General features: G+C 47.0%; 1 protein-coding gene across 1 annotated transcript; it reads left to right on the top strand.

Annotated features, from left to right (window-relative positions):
- Positions 1 to 9: 9 nt before the first annotated feature.
- On the top strand, positions 10 to 21,097 carry Calr3 (calreticulin 3). The gene is made up of 9 exons (XM_027932549.3): positions 10 to 100; positions 251 to 352; positions 4,010 to 4,213; positions 8,005 to 8,099; positions 10,305 to 10,493; positions 13,284 to 13,391; positions 13,482 to 13,613; positions 14,791 to 14,883; positions 20,684 to 21,097. The coding sequence occupies exons 1-9, from the start codon at positions 10 to 12 to the stop codon at positions 20,822 to 20,824; spliced, it is 1,155 nt and encodes a 384-aa protein (XP_027788350.2). The 3' UTR covers positions 20,825 to 21,097.
- The last annotated feature ends 1,383 nt before the right edge of the window (positions 21,098 to 22,480 follow it).

Raw genomic sequence — 22,480 nt, forward strand, 5'->3', positions numbered from 1 at the left:
GCCTGCCCCATGGCACGCGCCCGCGTCCTGATTTGGGCGGTCTGCGGGCTGCGCCTGGCGCTGGCCACTGTCTACTTCCAGGAGGAATTTCTGGACGGAGGTGAAGAGGCAATGCCGGCGGTGGCGGGGCCGTGAGCTCCCCGGGGCCTGTCGGCGCGGGGTGGGCAGGGGCCGAGCCTGGAGGGCCGCTCTCCCTGCCCTGGACCCAGGTCCACACACTTCCCGCCCTCACTGGTGTTTCCTCCCACAGAGCGCTGGAGAAACCGATGGGTGCAGTCCACCAATGACTCCCAGTTTGGGCATTTTAGAGTGTCGTCGGGGAAGTTTTATGGTCACAAAGAGAAAGACAAAGGTTAGTGTAGAATCAGGAGAGAACAGAACCAAGCGTTAAACCCCATCGAGCGACCTTCCAAGGTGGACGTGGTGCAGAAATAACGCTCCTACACCCACTAAGCCACAAGTGGGATTTTCCTCGCCTCCTTGCCTGTTTTAAAAATTCTTTTCATACTTGCCCTAGTATGAAGTAGCTTCATAAGCATCAGGTCAGTTTGGAGAGGAGGGCCTTGCCCACCCAGGGGATACTCCCTTTTTTTTTTTTTTTCTCTCACCAGCGATTGAGCCCAGGGGCGCTTAACCAGTGAGCATATCCCCAGCCTTTTTTATTATTTTATTTAGAGACAGGGTCTGGCTAAGTTGCTAAGTGCCTTGCTAAGTTGCTGAGTCTGACTTTAAACCCGAGATCTTCCTGCCTCAGCCTCCCGAGTCGCACTTCCTTTCACTTTGATTTTTCACATTAAGAAAAAAAGTGGAGGTAAAAGTTGCCTGCTGTCAAGTGCTCACACCGCAGGACTGCAGCACGGAGACTTTCAACATCTGTACATCCAGGTCAAGATCTGGAACATATTTTCAGAACCCTACGGAAACTCCAGCGGTTAGGTTCTCGTGCCCAAGGAAACCTCTATTTTGGCTTTTCCTTTTCCTTTTGCTTTTCCAATTATTATTATTATTTTTTTTTAATTTTGAGTCAGAGCCTCTTTAAATGGCCCAGGCTGGCCTCATACTTGTGATCTTCCTGCCTTGGCCTTTCCAGTAGCTAGAATTAACAGACGTGCACCACCACAGCTGGCTTATTTTGGCTTTTTCTCATATCTAATAGTCAAAGGTGGATGCACTACAGATGTTTTACCAACTCTTTTTGAATAGTCAATAGCTTTTACATTTTTTAGTTGGTAGGGCCAAAAACACAAAAAGGAAATAATACTTTCTAATTTGTAAAAATGATGTAAATTTTAATGGAATACTTGAAAGTTTGGCATCCCTAAAGTTTCACGAAAACACAGCCACATGGGTGTTTCCACACATAATAGCCCAGACATTGGGCGATGAGTGCTTTATAACAGAGCCATATCCACTGCCCTTTTGATTTTTTATTTTGAGACAGGGTCTTGCTAAGTTCCTGAGGCTGGCTTCAAACTTGCTATTCTTCAGCTTTAGTCTCCTGAGTTGTTGGGATTACAGGCACACACCACCCTACTGACTCACAGTAGCCATGTTAGTGCTCCAACATCAAAGTCAAATAGCTGGCTCAGAGATTGAGTAGCTCAGAAGGTCTAAAGTATGTCTTATCTGGACATACAGAAGATTTTTGCCAACTTCAGTTTTTGTTCTTGCAGTGGCAAGGATGGAACCCAGGGCCTTGCACATGCTGGGCAAGTGCTCTATTACTGACCCACCTCCCCAGGCCTCAACCACTGATTTAGATGTGGTTTCCCTCTTCACCACCTTCCTGGTCACCTCTGTGTTGGCCGTGTTAGCCTAGGGTACCCGTGAGTCCCACAGCCTTTGGCTTTGGGTCATGTCTACGTTGTTTTGTAAGATACATGTTGACCCCAGCAGTCAATAAAAATGAGCTCTGTGCCAAAAGTGGGGTGATAATAAACAGGCTACTCCCTGAAACTTGCCGAAGGACAGGACTTCCCACTTGGAGTTGTTTGGGCTTCCCGACACACAGTGTTTTCTCTTCCTCCAGTTTGGATTCCTGAGATTCTGTGCAATATTTTCATTTCTTCAGCACAGTCTGATCCTTCCCTGTGGTCCCCTGAGACCAAGATTTAAAAGCATGAATGAAAAAGATGAGTCTAATTTAGTCAGAAATGGGAAGTGGTGACAGGATGGGGTGCTCGTGGAGGGTGACAAGACATAAGAGAGGTGGAGAACCACATGACTTTCAGATTTCCTTGCTTGTAGGGGGAGAGAAGGTGCCCTGACTCCTCTGAGGAGGGAAGGATAGAGAAAAGAGGTGTGGTGGTGGACAGTCAGCCGTGAGTGAAGACTTGGACCTATGAGTACCAAATACCAGGTTCATGGATGATCACACAGGGTGGGTCACAATAGGAATGGCCATCTTCAGGTTGTGCAATAAACTCCAATATAATAAAAGAATTTAGGGCCGGGCGTGGTGGCACACACCTGTAATCCCAGTGACTGTGGAGGCTGAGGCTGGAGGATCACAAGTTCAAGGCCAGTCTCAGCAACTTAGTAAGAACCTGTTTCAAAATAAAAAGGGCTGGGGATGTAACTTCACGGAAAAGTCCCCCTGAGTTCCATCCCTGATATCAGAAAAGACAGGGAAAAATAAATAAAAAAGGATTTAGGGGCTAAGGTGTACCTCAGGGGTTGTAGAGCCCTTGCCTAGCGGCCCTGGATTCCAGTGCTCTGGGTTCCAGCCCTAGTGCTGCGTGTGCATATACACACACACAAAAAATAATCCATGGGATAATGGTGGACAGTGGCATGTGCCTGTGATCACTGATACTTGCGGGGTGGAGACAGGAGGATCACAGCTGAGGATATAGCTCAGTAATAGTGCTCTTTCTTCACATGCATCCATCCCCATCCCCAAAGAGGAAGAAGAATGGTCAACTGGGCACAGTGGCACACTTGTAATTACACAGTGTTGGGATTACACGGTGTTGTAATCCCAACAGTTTGGGAGGCTGAGGCAGGAGGATCACATCAAAGCCAGCCTTAGCAAAAGCGAGGCACTTGGGGCTGGAGTTGTGGCTCAGAGATAGAGCGCTCATCTAGCACGTGAGAGGCCTTGGGTTCAATCCTCAACACCACATAAAAATTTTAAAAAAGGTATTAAAAAATTAAAGGTATTCCTGCAATCTGTACACGTGGAAAAATAAGATTTTGTACCCCATTTGAATCAAATGTACGATATGTCAAGATCATTGTAATGTTTTGAGCAACTAATAAAAAAAATTAAAGGTATTGTATCCAACTACAACTAAAGTAAAATATTTTTTTAAAAAAGCAAGGCACTAAGCAACTCAATGAGACCCTGTCTCTAAATTAAATATGAAATAGGGCTGGGGATGTGGCTCAGTGGTTAAGTTCAATCCCTGGTACCAAAATAAATAAATAAAAAGAACAGTGTCTTCATGAAAAGAGCCACCTTGTGGGCTGGGGATCTAGCTCAGTTGGTAGAGTGCTTGCCTTGCATGCACAAGGCCCTGGGTTGGAGTGCTTCTTTCTGTTCTTCATTCAGCTGTTATCCAGGCTTCCTTGTGTATCCTTGCCCCTTAGAAGATGAGGGGGCAAAATTAACTATCCATGGTTAGATTGCATGTTTGTCATTTAGGGTTGAAGTTTTTCTGTAACTTAAAACAGTAGAGGTGGGGCTGGGGATGCAGCTCAGTGGCAGAGCCTGCTCAGTATGCACAGACCCTGGGTTTCATCCCCCCGAAATAAGTAAACAAATACCATAACAATGATATATGAGGTACAAAAACATCTGGGTGCATAAAATATGAGTTTTGTGCAAGCTAGGGACCTATTAGTGATGTGTCCCCAGCATGCTGTGTCAGTACAGGTCATTATAGACAGCAGCTCCCTGTAAATAGAACATAGATTATCGCAGGTAGAGAAAGGGCATCTGTTAATGTCCATGCTTTACTGAGCACAATGTTATTCCTAATCCTTCACGAGTACTTTCTGTTGGAAGGTCTGCAGACCACTCAGAATGGCCGATTCTACGCCATCTCTGCACGCTTCAAACCATTCAGCAATAAGGGGAAGACTCTAGTCATTCAGTACACCGTGAAACACGAGCAGAAGATGGACTGCGGCGGGGGCTACATTAAGATCTTTCCTGCAGACCTGGATCAGAAGAACCTCAATGGGAAATCACAGTACTATATTATGTTTGGTAAGTTGACATAGCAGAACACAACCATCTCTGCGGTTCAGACTTTGCTCACAGTGAATATATTTGACCCAAGGTTTTTTAGCACCAATACAGGAGGAGCATCCCTAATCGGAAAATCCAAAATGCTTTGAAGTCTAAAACATTTTGTTTGTGTTTTACGGAGAATGACACTCAGCACCAGGGTCTTACTGACCAGTGGGCTGCACACCCAGCCCCTTTTTTAAATTTTATTTTGAGAGAGGCTCTTACTAGATTGGCAGGCTGTCCTTGAGCTTGCGATCCTCCTGCCTTGGCCTCCTGAGTCCCTGGGATTACAGGTACCACCACACCTGGCGTGGGTTTCCTTTATTTTTGAATTTATCATGATCAGAATCAGGCTCTGACAGTTATGCTGTTCTTATATTTGCTATGATCTTAATGCTAATTAGAATCAGAGTCTTAGAAGTAGAAAGAGTATTGGCTGTTCTTTCTGTTTTATTGGATGTTAGGTGTTAGGTTAATTCCTAGATATGGATAGAATACCGCCCCCAAGTCGTCTTAGAGAGCAGAGACTTCGCTGGCGTCACAGCATTAGATGGCTGTAAATTTCCACTGATCTAGCGATTCCTGACTCCCAGCTCAGAGATCTCTTTACTCTGCCACGCCTCATATTTTGTTCTTAAGTTTAAAATTTGGAACAGAAAAGGTGGTGTTTTTATTTCTAAAAAACAATTAAGCTGTGGACTGGGCACAGTGGCACACGCCTGTCATCCCAGCTGCTCGAGAGGCTGAGGCAGAAAGATTGCAAGTTCAAGGCTAGTATCTGAAACTTAGCAAGACCCTGTCTCAGAATAAAAAATAAAAAGGACTGAGGATGTAGCTCAGTGGTAGAATGCCCTTGGGTTCATTCCCAGTACTGAAAAAAAGAAAAGAAAGAAAGCTGGGGTGTAACTCGGTGGTGGAGCACGTGCCTGCTAGCACCCGTGAGAGCCTGAGTTCCATCTCCATCACTGCAAAAAAAAGAAAAACGAAACCAAAATGTCTGCTTTAGTTATTTATTATCCTCTTAAAACAAGACAGTAGAGCTATCTAGGAAAAAGAAATACCTGTTGGGGGCTGGGGATGTGGCTCAAGCGGTAGCGCGCTAGCTTGGCATGCGTGGGGCTCGGGTTCGATCCTCAGCACCACATACAAACAAGGATGTTGTGTCTGCCGAAAACTAAAAATAAATAAATATTAAAAAAAAGAAATACCTCTTGAATTAGAGATGATTTCACAGATATTTGCTTTTTAGATTTGGTAAACAAAATAATCAGAAATATTCACCAAAATATCACTCTTAACTATATATCGCATGTTTGCTGCCTACGAATTCTGAAGCAGCATAATTTAGAGTAAAAGATAAAAAAGCCTTGGGGTGGGGATGCAGCTCAGTGGAAGAGAACTCTCCTAGCAAGGGCAAGGCCCTGGGTTCCACTCCCAGCACCACAGAATAAGTAAATATTAAAATAAATTTTCTGGATTATTTTTGTTTTTAACTTGAGATTGCCTCCACTCACTCAGCTCTCCTACAGTGCTGCCCTGCTCACTCCACTCCAGCCCTTGCTTTGCCAAGTGCTGATGTTGAGGAAGAGAGAAGTATGTTCTGTGGGTCCTTGCCAAGGGCTTTCAATTTGCAGTCTCAGGTTATGCATAAAACCCCCCAAAACTTGTGAGACAGCCCCTGTTTTGCCAATAAGAAGTCTGATTAAAACTACTTGCCGAAGCTGGGTATGGTGGCACACACCTGGAATCCTGGTAGAGACTGAGGAGGTTGAGGCAGGAGGATTCAAGTTCAAAGCCGGCCTCAGCAATTTATCGAGGCCCTAAGCAACTCAGCAAGACCCTGTCTCTAAATAAAAAATGCTTAAAAAGGGCTGGGGATGTGGCTCAGTGGTTAAGTGCCCCTGGGTTCAATCCCTGGTAACACACACACACACAAAAAAATACTTGCTCAAAATTAGATCACCCCAAGTTCATCTGTCTACTGCATTTCCTTATGCAAATCAATTATAAGCTTAACTATTTTATTATTGCCATTCATGGAAATGTACAGATTTTCTGGCCAGTTTTAGATGTGTTCTATACCTTCATTAAATATTCAAAGTATACAAGTGCTTAGGAATACATAGAGAAATGCTAACTCATTTTGAAGGGAAAAATACATCTCAATCCCGAGGAGGCCAACTTTCAACCAAATATTTCACATGCCATAGCTTTTGTTTAAAAAAAAATTCAACTGGAATGTTGACCAATGATGACAGAAAAGGAAATTCTATAAACACATGTCCTTTGAATGCAGCTGGGAGACAGACCTAGTGTATTTTGTCAACCCCACAGGTCACTGTTTCCAAGTTCAAAGTAGTTCATGCTTCTGGACAGTTGATAACATTCTTTTTGTTTTGTTTTTATTATTTGGTTCTGGGGAGGGAACCCAGGGCCTGGCACATGCCAAGCATGCGCTCTATCACTAAGCCACGCCCACAGCCCCCAAATTGATAACATACTTAAAGTAATTACAGGCAGCCTGGGTTACTATGATTCATTCTGGAATTGTGTCACTGCAAGTTGACAAGAAATGTTAAAAGTACAATCTAGAAGAAATCTACTGTGTTCACAGTGGATTTTCCTAGCAGAATCCCCAGGGGTAGGTGCCGCTGGGGTCAGTAGATTTGGTGGAATTCCATCTAAGACAGGGAGAAAAGAAAAAAAAAAAAAAAGATGTTTTAGGGCAATCTTTTTTTTAATATTTATTTTTCAGTTTTAAGTGGACACAATATCTTTATTTTTATTTTATTTTTTTAATGTGGTGCTGAGAATCAAACCCAGTGCCTCATGCATGCTAGACGAGAGTGCTACCACTTGAGCCACATCCCCAGCCCCTGTTTTAGGACAATCTTAAGGCTTAATCTGTAAAGCAAAAGCAGGGTAATTGTAAACACCTTCAGAAATTTTAGTGAATTTTCCAGATACCTCCTATAAACTTTGTTTATCATATTCAGAACTCCAGTCTCTTATCTGGCCCCATCTTGGAGAATTCCATTTCCTTAGTGACTGGATTCCCCCCACACACACACTGGGGGTGGAATCCGGGGCCTCACGCGTGTTGGGCAAGCATCCTGATGTTCTAGACCGGGGAGGACACCATGGCGGGGTGAGGCTGAGTCGTTGAGAGCTGGGAAGAGCCGAGCCAAACTCCAGCTCTGAAGCCTGCTCCCCGCACCTGGCCCCAGGTGCATGGTCAGAACCTCAGGCCAGGGGCTGGGGGAGCAGCTCAGTGACAGACCGCGTGCCTCTCACGCGCAGGGCCCTGGGTTCCATCCCAGCTCCACAAAGGAAAAGAACTTCAGACGGAGGCTGAGGCTGAGGAGCGGCCAGGGCACTGCTGGACTGTCAGCCTGCCTTTGCTTCTGTGCTGGGTGGTTTTTTTTAAACATTTATTTTTTAGTTTTAGGTGGACACAGTATCTTTACATTTATGTGGTTCTGAGGATGGAACCCAGTGCCTCGTGCATGCTAGGCGAGCGCTCTGCCACTGAGCCACCACACCAGCCCCTCGGTGCTGGTTTGTCCTTGAGTCCAAGGTGGCTTCAAAGGCCAGAGAAGAGATCTGACTGGGAGAAGGCGGTCACTACCCGCAGATCTTCACATGAGCATCTGATTATTCCTGGACATATGAGTTTGCTGTGCCTCATATATTTAAGGAGAAAAGTTGGTTATCCTATGGTAAATCATTATGGAAGAAAACTGAGAGCACCTGATTTTTTTTTGTAGGACCTGATATTTGTGGATTTGATATCAAGAAAGTTCATGTTATTTTACATTTCAAGAATCAGTATCATTCAAACAAGAAATCAATCAGATGTAAGGTAAATGCCCTCGTATTCAAATGATTGTATTAGTTATTTTCTTCCTGCCTTCATTTTTGGTTTTGTTTGTTTGTTGAGACGGGTCTTGCCGTTGCCCAGGCTGGTCCTGAACTCCTGGGCCCGAGTGACTGGGGGTCTCCTGGCCTACAGGGGAGGCCACCATGCTCCACTTTCATTAACTCCTGCCTGATGATAAGTTTAGAGAGAAGGGTTTTGATCTTTCAGTATTTAAGAGCCACGGAAGGGTCCTAGCAAATATACCTCTTGTCCCTGGTTTCCAGTGGGTGGCCCTTTAGTGACACTGTCTACTTTGGTTTGTTTTCTGAAGTTTTCACCCAGTGGCAGGGCACTCTTCGCTGTGGTCTATGACATCAGGTTATAATTGAGCCCCTGAGGGTTACAATAGCATAGTCATTGGATATTCTAACCGTATCTATCATCATTAAAGAATGAAATATTCAAAATGAAAAAAAAACATTCTGGAGTAATTAGACAATCTTCAAAATCCCAGAACATTGAAATGGGACTATTTCCAAAATGAAATCACACTTTCTTGCCTTTTTGCCCAGGGATTCCTGTGAAAATGACGCTTTTTGTCTTTGGGCCCTCCTCAGAACTCGGTTATGTACTGAATTACGTGCTCTGGTGTTGGAGGGGGACTCAGACCTGCTTGGATGCCCGCACGGACAGCAGTGGCTGCCAACGGCCCAGAGCAGGGCTCCAAAGAGGCAGTTTGCTAGGTCCCTTAGCCTGGGCTGGTGAGGAGGAAGGGCCCCCTCTCTCTTTCCCCACCCTCTGCATTGAGTGTAAACCTCAGGAAGCAGGGACTGTCCCCTGGGGCACTCTAGCACCTAGAACTCACGTGAAAATGGGCAGGAGACACAAAGGTTTCTCAGTGTCATTGACCACTGGAGGGGAGGTGCCTGTGACCATTCCTTATCCAATCGCAACCCTCTCAGGGGAGCAGATGGCCTCCTCACAGAACCCTGGAGACTGCAGGGTCTTCTCTGGGGTTTCCCCCACCCACAGGGTGGTCCTAAAGGATCAGCAGGTTCTCCTGCACACCATGCTTGTCCTGACACCCCTCCTGCAGGGGCAAGACAGCCCACACCCCGGGTCTTCCTCCCTCTTCAGTTCGGTTCAGCTGAACACCAGGGAGACAGGGAGCAAAAGGAGAGGAGGCCCCAACAGCCTGGAACATGCCAAGGAGCTTGTTCTGTAGAGAGGAAAGGACATGGTCGCCTTGGGTCAAAAAGCCCACGTGGCCCTGAGTGGCATCCATAGGCTCCCTCAGACATGTGTTGCTACAGGGCTAATGATGTGGCCTTGCTTCACAGCACCTAGTTGACCTCCTGGCCTCAGGGAAGAACACTGTTGTGTTCACAGGGCTTTGATTAGTTCTGCAACACTGTGGAGGAAAGGTCCAGAACCCCACTAGCAGGCAGTGCTTGGTCCTCCAGGGTTTTCAAAGAGGGAATCTGATCTTCCTGTTAGTTGGCTTTGTATTACTATAACAAAGTACCTGAGACAGCCAACTTAAAAAGAGAAAAGGTTTGTTTGGGCTCATTGTTTGGTGGTTTCAGCCCCTGGTTGGTTGGCTTTGTTGCTTCATGCCTGTGGCATCATGGTAGAGGCTTGTGGCAAAGGCAGCCCATTAACCTTGTGGCTGAGAATGAAAAAAGATAAAAAGACAACTGGTGTCCCTTTCAGGGGCACCTCTCCAGTGATCTAACTTCCTCCCACAGCCGTCCCACCTCTTAATGGTTCTAGCAGCCCTCAGTAGCACCACAGGCTGGTGACCAAGCCTTTAACACGTGGGCCTTGGGGACACTTATCCAACCATAGCCGGAGCCATGTTATCTGCACCGAGGGGAACCAGCCACACAAGAGAGGGGCTGGGAGGTGAGGGGGTCTTCTGCGGCAGTGAGGCTGTTCCACAGAATGCCCCTCCCTCTTTAATCTTTATTTGATTTTTCTGTGGTGCAGGGGCTAGAACTCAGGGCCTCTCACGTGCTGGGCATGAGCTCTGCTATGGAGCTACACCCCGACCCAGGATCCCATTTTGAAGACACAACCCCTCTTCCCAGAGCCTCCCCAGGTCTCCGTGCTGCACCCAAGGCTTGCCTAGAGCCTGCTTTAAACTGGTATTCAGACCCGAGTTGAAACAGCACGGGTTTCACAGTGGCCCCTCCCCTCCCCTGGCAGGTTGATGGCTTCACACACCTGTACGCTCTGGTTTTAAGACCAGACCTTTCTTACGAAGTGCAAGTCGATGGTCAGGCCATCGAGTCCGGCAGCATCGAATACGACTGGAACTTGACCTCGTTTAGGAAAATGGAAGAGTCTGCAGCAGAGTCTAAGGACTGGAATCAGGCAAAAGATGCGAAAGCCCAGGTATGGACTCTTCCTGAGCAACTCTGGGAAGTGTATGAGGTGTGCGGGATCAGTTTGGAAGCACCTAGCTACGGTACAAAGTCACGATCTAAAACTGCTCTCCCCAGGGTACAGGCCCCTGAGACCAGCTGCACAGTACACGTTTGGGCAGATGGCAAGAGAGCAAGAGAGCTTTATGATATCTGAGACTCAAACAAGTCGGATGTTCTTTTTTTTTTTTAATTTCTTTTTTAGCTGTAGGTGGACACAATACCTTGGTCTCATTTATTTTTACGCCGTGCTGAAGGTCAAACCCAGTGCCTTACACGAGCGAGGCAAGCACTCTACTGTTGAGCCACAACCCCAGCCCCTAGCATCTGTTTCTCTATGCAGTGTTTTTATGCTGAAGATGGAACTCAGGACCTTGAACATGCTGCGCACTGCTCTGAGCCGCACTCCAGCCCTAACCAAAGTTTTCTTAATAAAAGGATAATTATTTATTAAAATTGTCATATACAGGGTAGGGTATGTAACTCAGTGGTAGAATATTTGCCTAACTTGTGTGGGCCCTGAATTCCATCCCTATCACCACACACACACACGTATAATCTTCTTATTTCTGTTATCTTGAGAAAACACTTGTACAAAACTTGTATGCTTTTTTCTTTTTTTGGATACTGGGGATTGAACCCAAGTGTGCCTAACCACTGACCCACATGCCGGCCTTTTTGATTTTTTGAGACAAGATCTCACTAAGTTGTTTAGGGTCTTGTTACAGTGCTGAGGCTGACCTTGAACTTGTGATCCTCCTGCCTTAGCCTCGAGTTTACAGGCATGTGCCACGATGCACAGCTTTTATGATTTTTTTATAGGGGATTATCTGAATATTGGTAAATCCAATATTTTGGATCAACATATTTTCTAACATGTTTATTTATTCAATATCTACTAAGCTGTGTGTGTGTGTGTGTGTGTGTGTGTGTTTATATTCAGTTTACCCTCTGTACCTGTAGGTTCTATATGCTTAGATTTACCAACTCTGAATCAAAATGCTAGCAAAAAGTTTCATTCATACTGAACATGTACAGACTTTTTTTCTAGTCATGATGCTTGAAACAGTATAACAACTATAGATGCATCATTTATAATGTATTAGGTAGAGGCATTTTAAAGTACACAGGAGGATATGTGCAAATACTGTATCATTTTATAGAAGGAACTTGAGCATACAAAGATTTTGTGTAGGAGGGGAATCTTGGAACTATCATCTGTAGATATCTTGGGATGACTGTATACATTTGTGTGAGTGAGAGTGTGTGTGTGTGTGTGTGTGTGTGTGTGTATTTAGACAGCTGTTACAAAGTCCTCTAACTGAATAGCTTGTAATCAACAGAATATACGTCTGACAGTTCTAGATGTTATGAGTCCAAGGTGCCAACATGGTTAGTTTCTGGCGAGGGCTCTCTTCCAGACTGGAGATGGTTCGTTTCCTGCTGTACCCTCACAGGAGGGTGAGAAAGCTCTCTAATGTCACTTTTACAAAAGCACTCGTCCCATTCATGAAGGTTTTACCTTCATGACTTTTTCATCTCCTATGTTAGTCAGTTTTCTGTTACTGTAACAAAATACTTGTGGTAATCAACTTAAAAAGAGGAAAGATTTGAGTCCCTATCTCTAAATGAATTTAAAAAGGGCCAGGATAGAGCACTTGCCTGACATATGCAAGGCTCTGAGGATGCTCAGCACTGAAGAAAGGGGGAGGGGTTGTTTGGGCCCAGTTTTAGGGGTTTCAGTCCATGGTCTGGGCCTATTTCCTTGGGCCTCGTGTTTAGAGCATGTTGGAGGGTGCTGATGACCGGACGTAAAAGGAAAGAAGGAAAAGGCTGGGGTCCTGATATCCCCTCAAGGGCACACCCTCGCTGACCAGAAGACCTCCCCTAGGCCCCAGCTCCTCAGTGTTCCACCATCATCTCACAGTGCCACAGACTGGGGACAGAGCCATTAGCATACGAGCCTTTGGGGGATACTTATCCAAACCATAGCACCCCCCGGAGGCCCAGACCCCTAGTATCACATCAGGGGTACGAGTTCAACCTGAGACTTTCAGGGAGACGCCAGCATTCTGTGTATTGCCATGTGTGTGTGTAAAGAACTCGATAATGTAACTATTTAAAAAAATGTTTTTAGTTGTAGATGGACACATATCTTTATTTTTATTTATTTGTTTTTTGTGTGGTGCTGAGGACCGAATCCCAGGCCCCATGCATGCGAGGGCAGCGCTCTACCACTGAGCCACGACCCCTGCCTGCGACTGCTTTTTTCTGCTACTCAGAGGTCCCCTGATAAACCTTGCTGCAGTTTATAGTTGTCCCCCCCCCCCCCATTTTCTGGAACAATCTGCACAGCCAGAAACAAAAGACGATTTACCATCAGGGCTGTACGTGTGTGGCTCCTACCATCGTGACTTTGGGCTTTCACAACCACTGAGATCCTGTGGAGGGACGGGGGGAAACGAGGCCATGTGGTGCTATCTGGAGCCCCGGCAGGGTCGAGGAGGCCGGGCACTTGGCTCTTTGACAACTAAGTTAAACAGGAGAGGGGGACATCATGGCAGGGGTTGGGGCTGCCCAGGCCTGTTGGTTTCTGAGAGTTCCTCTGTCAGGGCTGGGGTGGGGCGTGGTGGCAGGGCTCTGGCCTCGTATGGGGGAGGCCCTGGGTTCCATTCCTAGTGAACTCCCCCAGCTTTAAATTTTTTCCCCTTTCTTGAATCTGGGCGTCTGACTGTTTTGTTTTCCTCTCGTGACGTTGAAGGACTGGGAGCAGCATTTCCTGGAAGCCAGCGCCAGCCAGCCCAGCGACTGGAACAGCGAGCTGGACGGGGACTGGCAGGCGTCCCTGCTCCAGAAGCCACCCTACCAGGTGAGGGGCCTCCCTGCAACGTCCTGGGACACTTGGGCTGCACTTCCCCTGCCTGGGCCATTGGGACCACCTGTATGTTTGCTGTTGCAGGATGGCCTGAAACCAGAGGGCATTGACAAAGATATTTGGCTTCACCAGAAGATGAAAAACACCAACTATCTGACCCAGTATGACCTCTCAGAATTTGAGAACATTGGTGCCATTGGACTGGAGCTCTGGCAGGTAGGTCACTCATCTTTTTTTTTTTTAATATTTATTTTTTAGTTACAGGTGAACACAATATCTTTATTTTATTTTCATGTGGTGCTGAGGATCGAACCCAGTGCCTCGCACACATGCCAGATGAGTGAGAGCACAACCCCAGCCCTGGTCACTCATCATGAATTTGCTTTAGTTTCATATCTCTGAACTCAAAGGTGAAGTCCTTGATTTGCATGCCTGCTTTTCAGTGAGTACTTAACCAGGTGCTGGGGACCCGAGCTGGGGGACAGCTGTGCTTCCCACATGCCTGTCGCCTTGGAATTCCCCTCTTTTTTTTTTTAATATTTTTAGTTATAGATGGACCTTTATTTTGTTTATTCAGTTTCATGTGGTGCTGGGGATCGAACCCAGGGCCTCACACGTGCTAGGCAAGCGCTCTACCACTGAGCCACAGCCCCCGCTGGAGTTCCCCTCCTATGCTTGGAACTTCTCTGCTCAGAGCTGGCTTGGGCCTGGGATTCTGCATTCCCAGCCAGCTCCAGGGCTGCTGGCCCAGCAGGCCCTCCACCCACACTCCCAACAGCGGGGCTCTGGGCAGCACTCCCCGATGGCAATGACCGTTCTAGGCACTGGGGAGCTTTTCAAAGTCCCCATGCCCAAATGCTGGTTACATCCACATCCCTGGGGATGAGGCCCAGGGATAAAGAGATTTTTAGCTCTTTTTTTGTTGGGGGGCTGCTAGGGATGGAACCCTGAGCCTCACAACTGTTAAATTCATGCACCATCCCTGAGTCTCAACCCTAGCCCACATAGAGGGTTCAGTTTAGTATTCCTGAAATGGGCTTAAGCGCCTTCTACTATTTTTTTTTTGGTACTAGAGATTGAACTCAGGGGCACCAGACCACTGAGCGACATCCCCAGCCCTATTTTGTATCTTATTTAGAGACAGGGTCTCACTGAGTTGCTTAGCACCTCGCTTTTGCTGAGGCTGGTTTTGAACTCATGATCCTCCTGTCTCAGCCTCCTGAGCCCCTGGGATTACAGGCGCCACCATGTGCCACCATGCGCCACCATGCCCCGCCCACCTCTACTATTGAGAGCCAACCAGTTTATAGTATTGAGCTAAATACAACTATCTCTCTGTGGAAAATTGGAACACATGTGATATCAATGGTGAAGACTTCTTTTTCATCTACAGGTGAGATCTGGAACCATCTTTGATAACTTTCTGATCACAGACGATGAAGAGTATGCTGAGAATTTTGCCAAGGCCACCTGGGGCGAAACCAAGGTACAATGGATACACACAGTGAACTTTGATCATTCATTTTTTTCAAACACTTTGTGCTAAAGTCTATCACTTAGGAAAGGGCTGGCTGAATTTTTACTAGTGGACACGTGAGCCAGGTCAGAACACAGAAGGTCACCTGCACTCTGCAGCCTCCACACACTGTCCACCCCCGGAGGCGAACTCTGTCCCACCAGCACGTCCCTCTAACCTCTTTCTGAAACTCACGTGAAGGGAAGCGCACCAGTGTCCCATTTCTGTATCAAGCGGCTGAGGTTATCACCTGCTGAAGGGAGAAGGTCTATCCAGGTTCACAGTTCTGAGGTTTTCGTCCTTGATCAGTTGGTCCTGTGGCTCTGGGGCCTGAGGCCGACACGGTGTCTGGAGACCACGGGGGAGAACAAGCCACTGACCTCCTGGTGAGCCAGGGAGCAGGGAAGAGAGGACGCTGCAGAGAACAGGCTCCCACCCCACCATGCCTGCCAAGAGCACATCCAGTGACCCAAACCTCCCCTTTACAGTGCCATCCCCCTCAGGGGAGCACTTGGGAACCAACCTTTAGCACTTGGGCCTTTGGGGGACAAACCGTAGCAGGGCCCCCATTCTGGACTGTTGGAGACAGTGCCGTTCGTTCACACCAGTGTGTGGAGCAGCAGCACTTCTTCCTGGTTTTGATGAGAACTGGGTATTGAGCCCAGGGTGTCCCACCACTGAGCTTCGTCCTGGCCATCTGTGTGTTTATCCAGACAGACAGACTTACGGGGGATCCACCTAAGAGTGCTTAACCATTGAGATGCTTTTTTATTTTTCTTTTTTTCCTGGGGTCAGGGCCTCACTACGTTGCTAAGGCTGGCCTTGAACCTGTGATCCTCCTGTCTCAGCCTCCCAAATTACTGGAATCACAGGCATGCCCCACCGCACCCAGTTTACTTTTTTATTTTTGAGACAGGATCCTGCCAAGTTGCCAAGGCTGGCCTTGAACCTGTGATCCTCCTGTTTCAGCCTCCTGAGTCGCTGGGATTACAGGCATGGGCCCTGCCCCCATGACAAATAGCTCGTTCTCACTGTGAGAATATTCCAGAATGTCTGTGCTCATTCTCTGTTGATGAAGCTTTGGGTTGCCTCCAGTTTGGGGCCTTGTGAAGGAGGCTGTTCTGAGACTCTCTAGAGATACCGCCTTATCAATACAGGGCAAATTCCAAGGGCCAGTGGGTAGGACTGAAACCTCTATGGTCTGTGTTTTATATAGGGTTTTGATTTATGATCTATAAATATTATATATTTATAGATTATAAATATAATATAAAGCTTTGATTTATAGATCAGCCATAGGAAGAGATGAACAACAATGACTAATAATAAAATAGAACTAGTATGTAACACTGTACTGCAATAATAGCTATTTAAGAGTTGTGAGTTATTCTTGAAATTTTCCAGTGCATATTTTTGAACCATTTTTGATGGTGGGCAAGTGAGATCTTGGGTGAGGGGCAGCTCCTGTGTGTGTGTGTGTCTGTAGTGGACACATGTCCAGGAGTGGACTGCTGGGCCACTTGAATGTGCTACAGTTCAGATCTCAAGTGTCCCCCAGAGGCCCATACGCCGAAGACTTGGTCCCCAGCCTGTGGTGCTGTTGGGAGATGGTGAGAATTCAGGAGGTGGGCCTTGTAGAAGCAAGCTCGGTCACTGGGGACATGTCCTTGAAGTGGCTCTTGGGATGCTGGCCCCTTCCTCTTTATCCCTTTGCCTCCTGGCTGCCATGAGGTGAGAACTTCCTGTACCATGTGCTCCCCGCCGTGTGGCTGCCCCACCACAGACCCAAGGCAATAGGGCCACGTGGTCAGGGACTGAAGCCCCCGAGACCATGAGCCAGAATAAACCTCTGCTGCTCATACTGTGATCATTGCAGGTACTGGGTCACAGTGGAGCTGATGGGCAATGGCTTGATGTGGCCAAACGGTTTTCAATGTAGTCATCCTTTCTACAGTGGTGACAGTTGCAGCTGTGCCACATCTGTGACATTGCTGGTATTGTTAATTGTTGTTAAGTCAGATTTATAGAGGTCTAATTTACCCACTATGAAGTTCACCCTTTTAGGCATACAATTCTGAATTTGGACAAATACATATCATTCTGAAACCAACACCGAAAATCAAGAGGTGGAATAGGTCCATCACCCCAAAAGGTGTCCTTGGGCCCTTTTTAGTCACCCCCTCACCAACCGGGCATCAGTCCTGTGGTTCGCCTTGTCCAGAATGTTGTCGAGTGCACGGCCTGTGGAGATGCTCAGGTCTGGGCTCTGACTTTGCTAAGTGTTCACCCTGCCACAGGACCACACTCGCGGCCCCAGGAGCTGCTTCTTTAACCTGGTGTGAGGTGTCTGAGACTCATGTGGGCCATGGCCGAGTCAGGAGTTCGTTTCTCTTATCACCTCATAGTTTGTTCGTTTACTAGCTTGGCCTGTTTCCAGGTTTGGTCAACATGCGTGTTCTAGGCTCCCATTACTTCAGTAAAATACCGGAGACAATTTAGAACGAGGACTTCTTCCGCTCAGTGTTTTAGAGGTCACGGTCCGTGGCTGGTTGGCCCCGTTGCTTTGAAGTCTAGAGCGAGGCAGCGCACCACAGCAGGAGTGTGTGACCAAGAGAGCCACTGGCCTTGCGGCCAGGAGAGAAACAGTGACAGAGGGAGGGCTGGCCCATGATGCCCTAGGCTCCACGCCTTGAGTTCCCGCCACCTCCCAGGAGCACCAAGGTGGGGACTGGGCCTTCAACACAGGGGCCTTTGGGGACATTGTAGATCCAAACCATAGCCAAATCCCCACGAGTGGGCTGCCAGGTCACATGGGCCCATCCAGACTCTCTCCAGACGACAGCACCATTGGTGGTCCTGGCCGCCCTTCGGCTCCCGTTGGTGCAGTGGTGTCTCACTCTGGTTTAGTTTCATTTCCCTGATGACAAGTGAAGGTGAGCCTTGTTTCGTAGCTTCCTGTGGCCACTTGGAGGTCCTCTTGTGAAAGGCCTGGGTTGACACATAGGCTTCAAGTCCACCATGGTGGTGCCCACTTATAGTCCCAGCTATTCAGGAGGCTGAGGCAGGAGGGTCACTTGAGCCCAGGAGTTCGAGGTCAGCCTGGGCAACATAGCAAGACACAGTCTCTTAAAAAAAAGTAAAAATCCAGGATTTATTTTCACTTTGGCAGGGGGAGGCCAACAGATCAGGAGATGACTGCCATTAAAATAATAGCTCTTGTTACAGTTACACCAAGAGAGCCCACGATGCCACACAGGGCCACATAGGGCACTAGGGTCAGTCAGGAGGCAGAGGGAACGTGGGGAAAACGTGGGCAGGAACCTTTAATGTGGTTTCCACAGGAAGAAGCGAGTATGTCACCACAAGCAGATTTTGAATTGAGACGGTGAATTGTTTCAGTGGGCTTTGGGGCATAGTGGCCACCCCTAGTTGTCTGGTGTCTGGTACCAGGTGATGAGAGCAAGGGTAATGGCCCAGAGGGCACGAGCTCAGCTGGAGGAGGTGGTTGGGGTATGGGCTTTGGATCGTTTAGGTTGCGCAGGAAAGGCATTGTGTCAGATCGTTTTCTGAGTCTGGATTACTTGTAAGAAAAGAAGTTTATTCAGTTTACAGTTTGGGAGACAGAAAGTCCCAAGATTGGCAGCTCCATCTGTTTGGCCGCTAGTGAGGGCCCCCTTGGCTGGGTTACAATATGGCAGAGAAATGGAAAAGGAACTGATCACGTGCACAAGTCCAAACTTGTGAGGACTAATTCACTTTACAAGATGAATATGAACCTCTTCCAAAGTTGGTGGCCCCATGACCTAGTTACCTCCCACTAGGACCTGCCTTTTTTTTTTTTCAGTACTAGTTATTAAACCCAAGAGTACTATCAAGCTACATCCCCAGTTCTTTTTATTTATTTTGATATAGGGTCTTGCTAAGTTGTGGAAGATCTCACTAAATTGCTGAGGCCGGACTCAAATTTGCAATCCTCCTGCCTCAGCCTCCTGGGTCACTGAGATTACAGTGTGCCCCTACACAGAAGGCTGACTGGGAATCAATTTTTTTTTTTAACCAGGGATTGAAACCAAGGGTGCTTAACCACTAAGCCACATCCCCAGCATTCCCCCACCAGCTTTTATTATATACATACATATAATTTTGAGATAGTCTTGCTAAATTGCTTAGGGCCTCACTAAATGTTGAGCTCATGATCCTCCTGCCTTTGCCTCCCGACCCACTAGGATTACAGGGGAACACCACCATTGTACCTGGCTGGAAATCTTCTTGTCCTTCACTTTCCTGGTCATTCCACGTGCCGTGATTTTCTTACTTAGATTCTGGGGCTTCTGTTTATGGGTCCGTTCACTGCTCTGCTCTGGAAATACAGGAGGATGCACGTGTTCCTCTGACTGCCAGAATAAATGTCCACAAATGAGTTTGTTAAAACAACAGAAATGTATCCCCCGTGGTTCTGGAGGCCAGAAGTCCAAAACCAGTATTGGTTTGGGGTATTGATCCCTCCTATGTATTAAATCAAAATGTGTACTTAAAAAAAAAAACAACCCAATATTTTTTTTAAAGAGAGAGAGAGAATTTTTTAATATTTATTTTTTAGTTTTCAGTGCACACAACATCTTTGTTTGTATGTGGTGCTGAGGATCGAACCCGGGCCGCACGCATGCCAGGCGAGCGCGCTACCGCTGGAGCCACATCCCCAGCCCAACCAACCCAGTATTGGTGGGCTGCAATCAAGGCAGCCACTGGGCTGTGCTTGCTCTGAATGCTCTCGGGCAGGTCCTGGTATCCCTGGTGGCTGGCTACGTTGCTCTGATCTCAGCCTCAAATTTCATCTGGCCTTCTCTTCTTATCTCTGTGTATCAAAACTCTTCTTAGCCCTCTCTTATGAGGACACTTGTGATTGGATTTAGGGCCCATCTGAAAAACTAAGATGGTGTGATTTTGTTAAACATCCTTTAAAGGCCCAGGGGTTACAAGGCATAGACACCAGCATGTGTGCTGCTGGGAGGTGGTAGAACCTTTAAGAGGTAGGGCCTCGCGAGAGGGAGTTTGGAGGATGTTCCATTGAAGAGGATGTTGGGACTCCAGCCTGTTCCTCCCTTTTGCTACCTGGCTGCCATGAGTTGAGCAGTTTCCTTTGCTACATGCTCCCTGTCATGATGTACTGCTTGCCACAGACCCAAAAGTGACAAGGTCAAGCCACCATGAACTGAAACCTGAGCCAAAAGCCTTTCCAAGAACCCTTTTCCCACATAAGGTAACATTTGCAGGTTTGGGGGATTAGGATTTATTTTGTGTGTGGAGCTGGGGAGAGGACCAAGGCCTTCAGGTGCTGGGCAAGTGCTCTAGAACTGAGCCACACCCCCACCCTAGGGATTAGGGTTGCCATCTTTAGGGGCTCTTTTTCTTTTTTGGGGGGGTGAGTGGGTGGGTACCAGGGATTGAACTCAGGGGCACTCGACCCCTGAGCCACATCCCCAGCCCTGTTTTGTATTTTATTTAGAGACAGGGTCTCACTGAGTGGCTTAGTGCCTCGCTTTTGCTGAGGCTGGCTTTGAACTCGTGATCCTCTTGCCTCAGCCTCCTGAGCCCCTGGGATTACAGGTGAGTGCCACCACACCCAGCTAGGGACTCTTTTTAAGCCTGCTGTAGGTGATATGGAAGCTTCTGGAAAGCAGGGAGAGATTGACGTGCATATGGCCCGCCACTGGGCTCCCAGTAAGGTTGATCCACGGCCACTGGAGTCTTTGTTGTTGTGTTTCTCCAGGGTCCAGAGAGGGAGATGGATGCCATACAGGCCAAGGAAGAAGTGAAAAAAGCCCGCGAGGAAGATGAGGAACTCCTGGCAGGAAAGTTTCATATGCGTGAAAGTCATTTCAATAGATATTACAGGCGGGATGAGCTTTAGTCATCCCTATTATAAAGATGACTGATAAAAACCTTGTTTCTGCTTTAATCTGCATTTAAAAGATCACTTGGTAATTGGTCCAGCTTTCTTTTAAAAACGTTCCGTGCTTTTTGGTGGGGTCAGTCACATTTTCCTCAGTGATCCCTACGGACCAGGAAGTTCCCCCTCCACAGATCTGAGCGCTGGAGGCCACAGACCAGCAGGAATCTGGTCAAAGACATGACACTCTTAATCTCTAAAATGTTTTTGTAAAATAAAAGTTGATAAAATGCATTTTGAAAAAGAGCAATGCTTTATTTCTCTAGTTGTAAATCACTAATAACATATGAAAGTTTCTCAATATAAAACCCTTTTTAAAAAAATTTTATTTGTTTGTTTTATGGTGCTAAGGATTGAACCCGGTGCCTCACACCTGCTAGGCAAGCGCTCTGCCACTGGGCTACAGCCCTAGCCCAAATTCTTTTTTTTTTTTTTTTTTTAATTGAGGTGCCGGGGTTGGAACCTAGGGTTGTGAACATACCAGGCAAATACTCTACCACTGAGCCACATCCCTAGTCTGCCAGTCTCTTTTTGAAGAGATCTATTTTCACAATGAAATTCATGTTTGAAATTATCAAACTTATGACTCCAGAAATTTGGAGGCTGGCAATCTCAACAATAATCCAAATAATGTGGAATGTACATATAGCACATTGAGAGTTTGAAAAGTCTGGGCAGGAAGTGAAGTTCTGACAAGGTTTATTCTGGTCCTGGTTGAAGATGATAGACCTTGAACTCGGACTCTTTATCCTAATCAGACCTCACCATTTATCTGGGGGTTGGTTCTCAAGAAGCTAGACTCTTCTGCCTCATGCACGGGTAGGATTCAAACACTGCCTACCCCTTTTTTCTCTGAATGGGGTGAGAAGTCAGCATCTGGAGAAGCGGAGGCAGGCCGAGAGAGTGCCAGTCACCATCGCTAAACAGAGATGTGTCAGATCTGCCAACTTCTGTGGAGCTCACTATCTGGAGTGAGTTGCCCTCAAGAACTTTCTATAAAAATGGAGATCTTAATTGTGCTGACCAGTGCAATAGCCATTTACCACATGTGGCCCCTGAGCCCTTGGAATGTAGCTAATGGGACCAAGGAATAACTTCTTATTTTATTTCATTGTACAGAGGGTCCCCAAATTCTGATGCTTCAATGTGAGTTTTTTTTCAATTTCATACTGGTGAGAAGATGATAGACATTCAGTAGAAGCCATATTGGGAATCTTGAATTTGGATAATTCCCAGGCTAACAAAATGCATGGTATTCTTTTGCCATGCTGGGCAGTGGGGTGAGTGCCAGCTCCTCGTCAGCCTGTGCTCACAGGGGAAGCAGCCCATAGCCCGCAGCGCACTGTGTTGCTAACTAGGAGGTGTAACAGGGTCGGCAGATTAAATGCATTCTTTACTTTATATTTTCAACTTACAATGGATGCTACTCGGGTCCTAAGTTAAGGAATATCTGTAATTTCCATTTAAAATTAAGTAGCCATATGTGGTGAGTGGCCTCCCTAATGTATATAGAGTCGCTCTAAACTCTGGTGAGGCAGGCTCAGGACAGTTGATCAATGTCATGAAGGTCTCACAGGCCACTCAGCCTGTGCTGCTGGCCATGGGGCACTTGCATAC

The sequence above is a fragment of the Marmota flaviventris genome, chromosome 1, assembly GCF_047511675.1.
Source record: "Marmota flaviventris isolate mMarFla1 chromosome 1, mMarFla1.hap1, whole genome shotgun sequence".
Classification (NCBI taxonomy): Eukaryota; Metazoa; Chordata; class Mammalia; order Rodentia; family Sciuridae; genus Marmota; species Marmota flaviventris.

What these genes read in the sequence shown, in the direction of transcription:
- Calr3 (XM_027932549.3), top strand. Translation starts at nt 10, where the DNA reads ATGGCACGCGCCCGCGTCCTGATTTGGGCGGTCTGCGGGCTGCGCCTG. An exon ending in ACAGTACTATATTATGTTTG is followed by an intron (nt 4,214 to 8,004) that starts GTAAGTTGACAT and finishes TTTTTTTTGTAG; the next exon opens with GACCTGATATTTGTGGATTT. An exon ending in CAAAAGATGCGAAAGCCCAG is followed by an intron (nt 10,494 to 13,283) that starts GTATGGACTCTT and finishes GTGACGTTGAAG; the next exon opens with GACTGGGAGCAGCATTTCCT.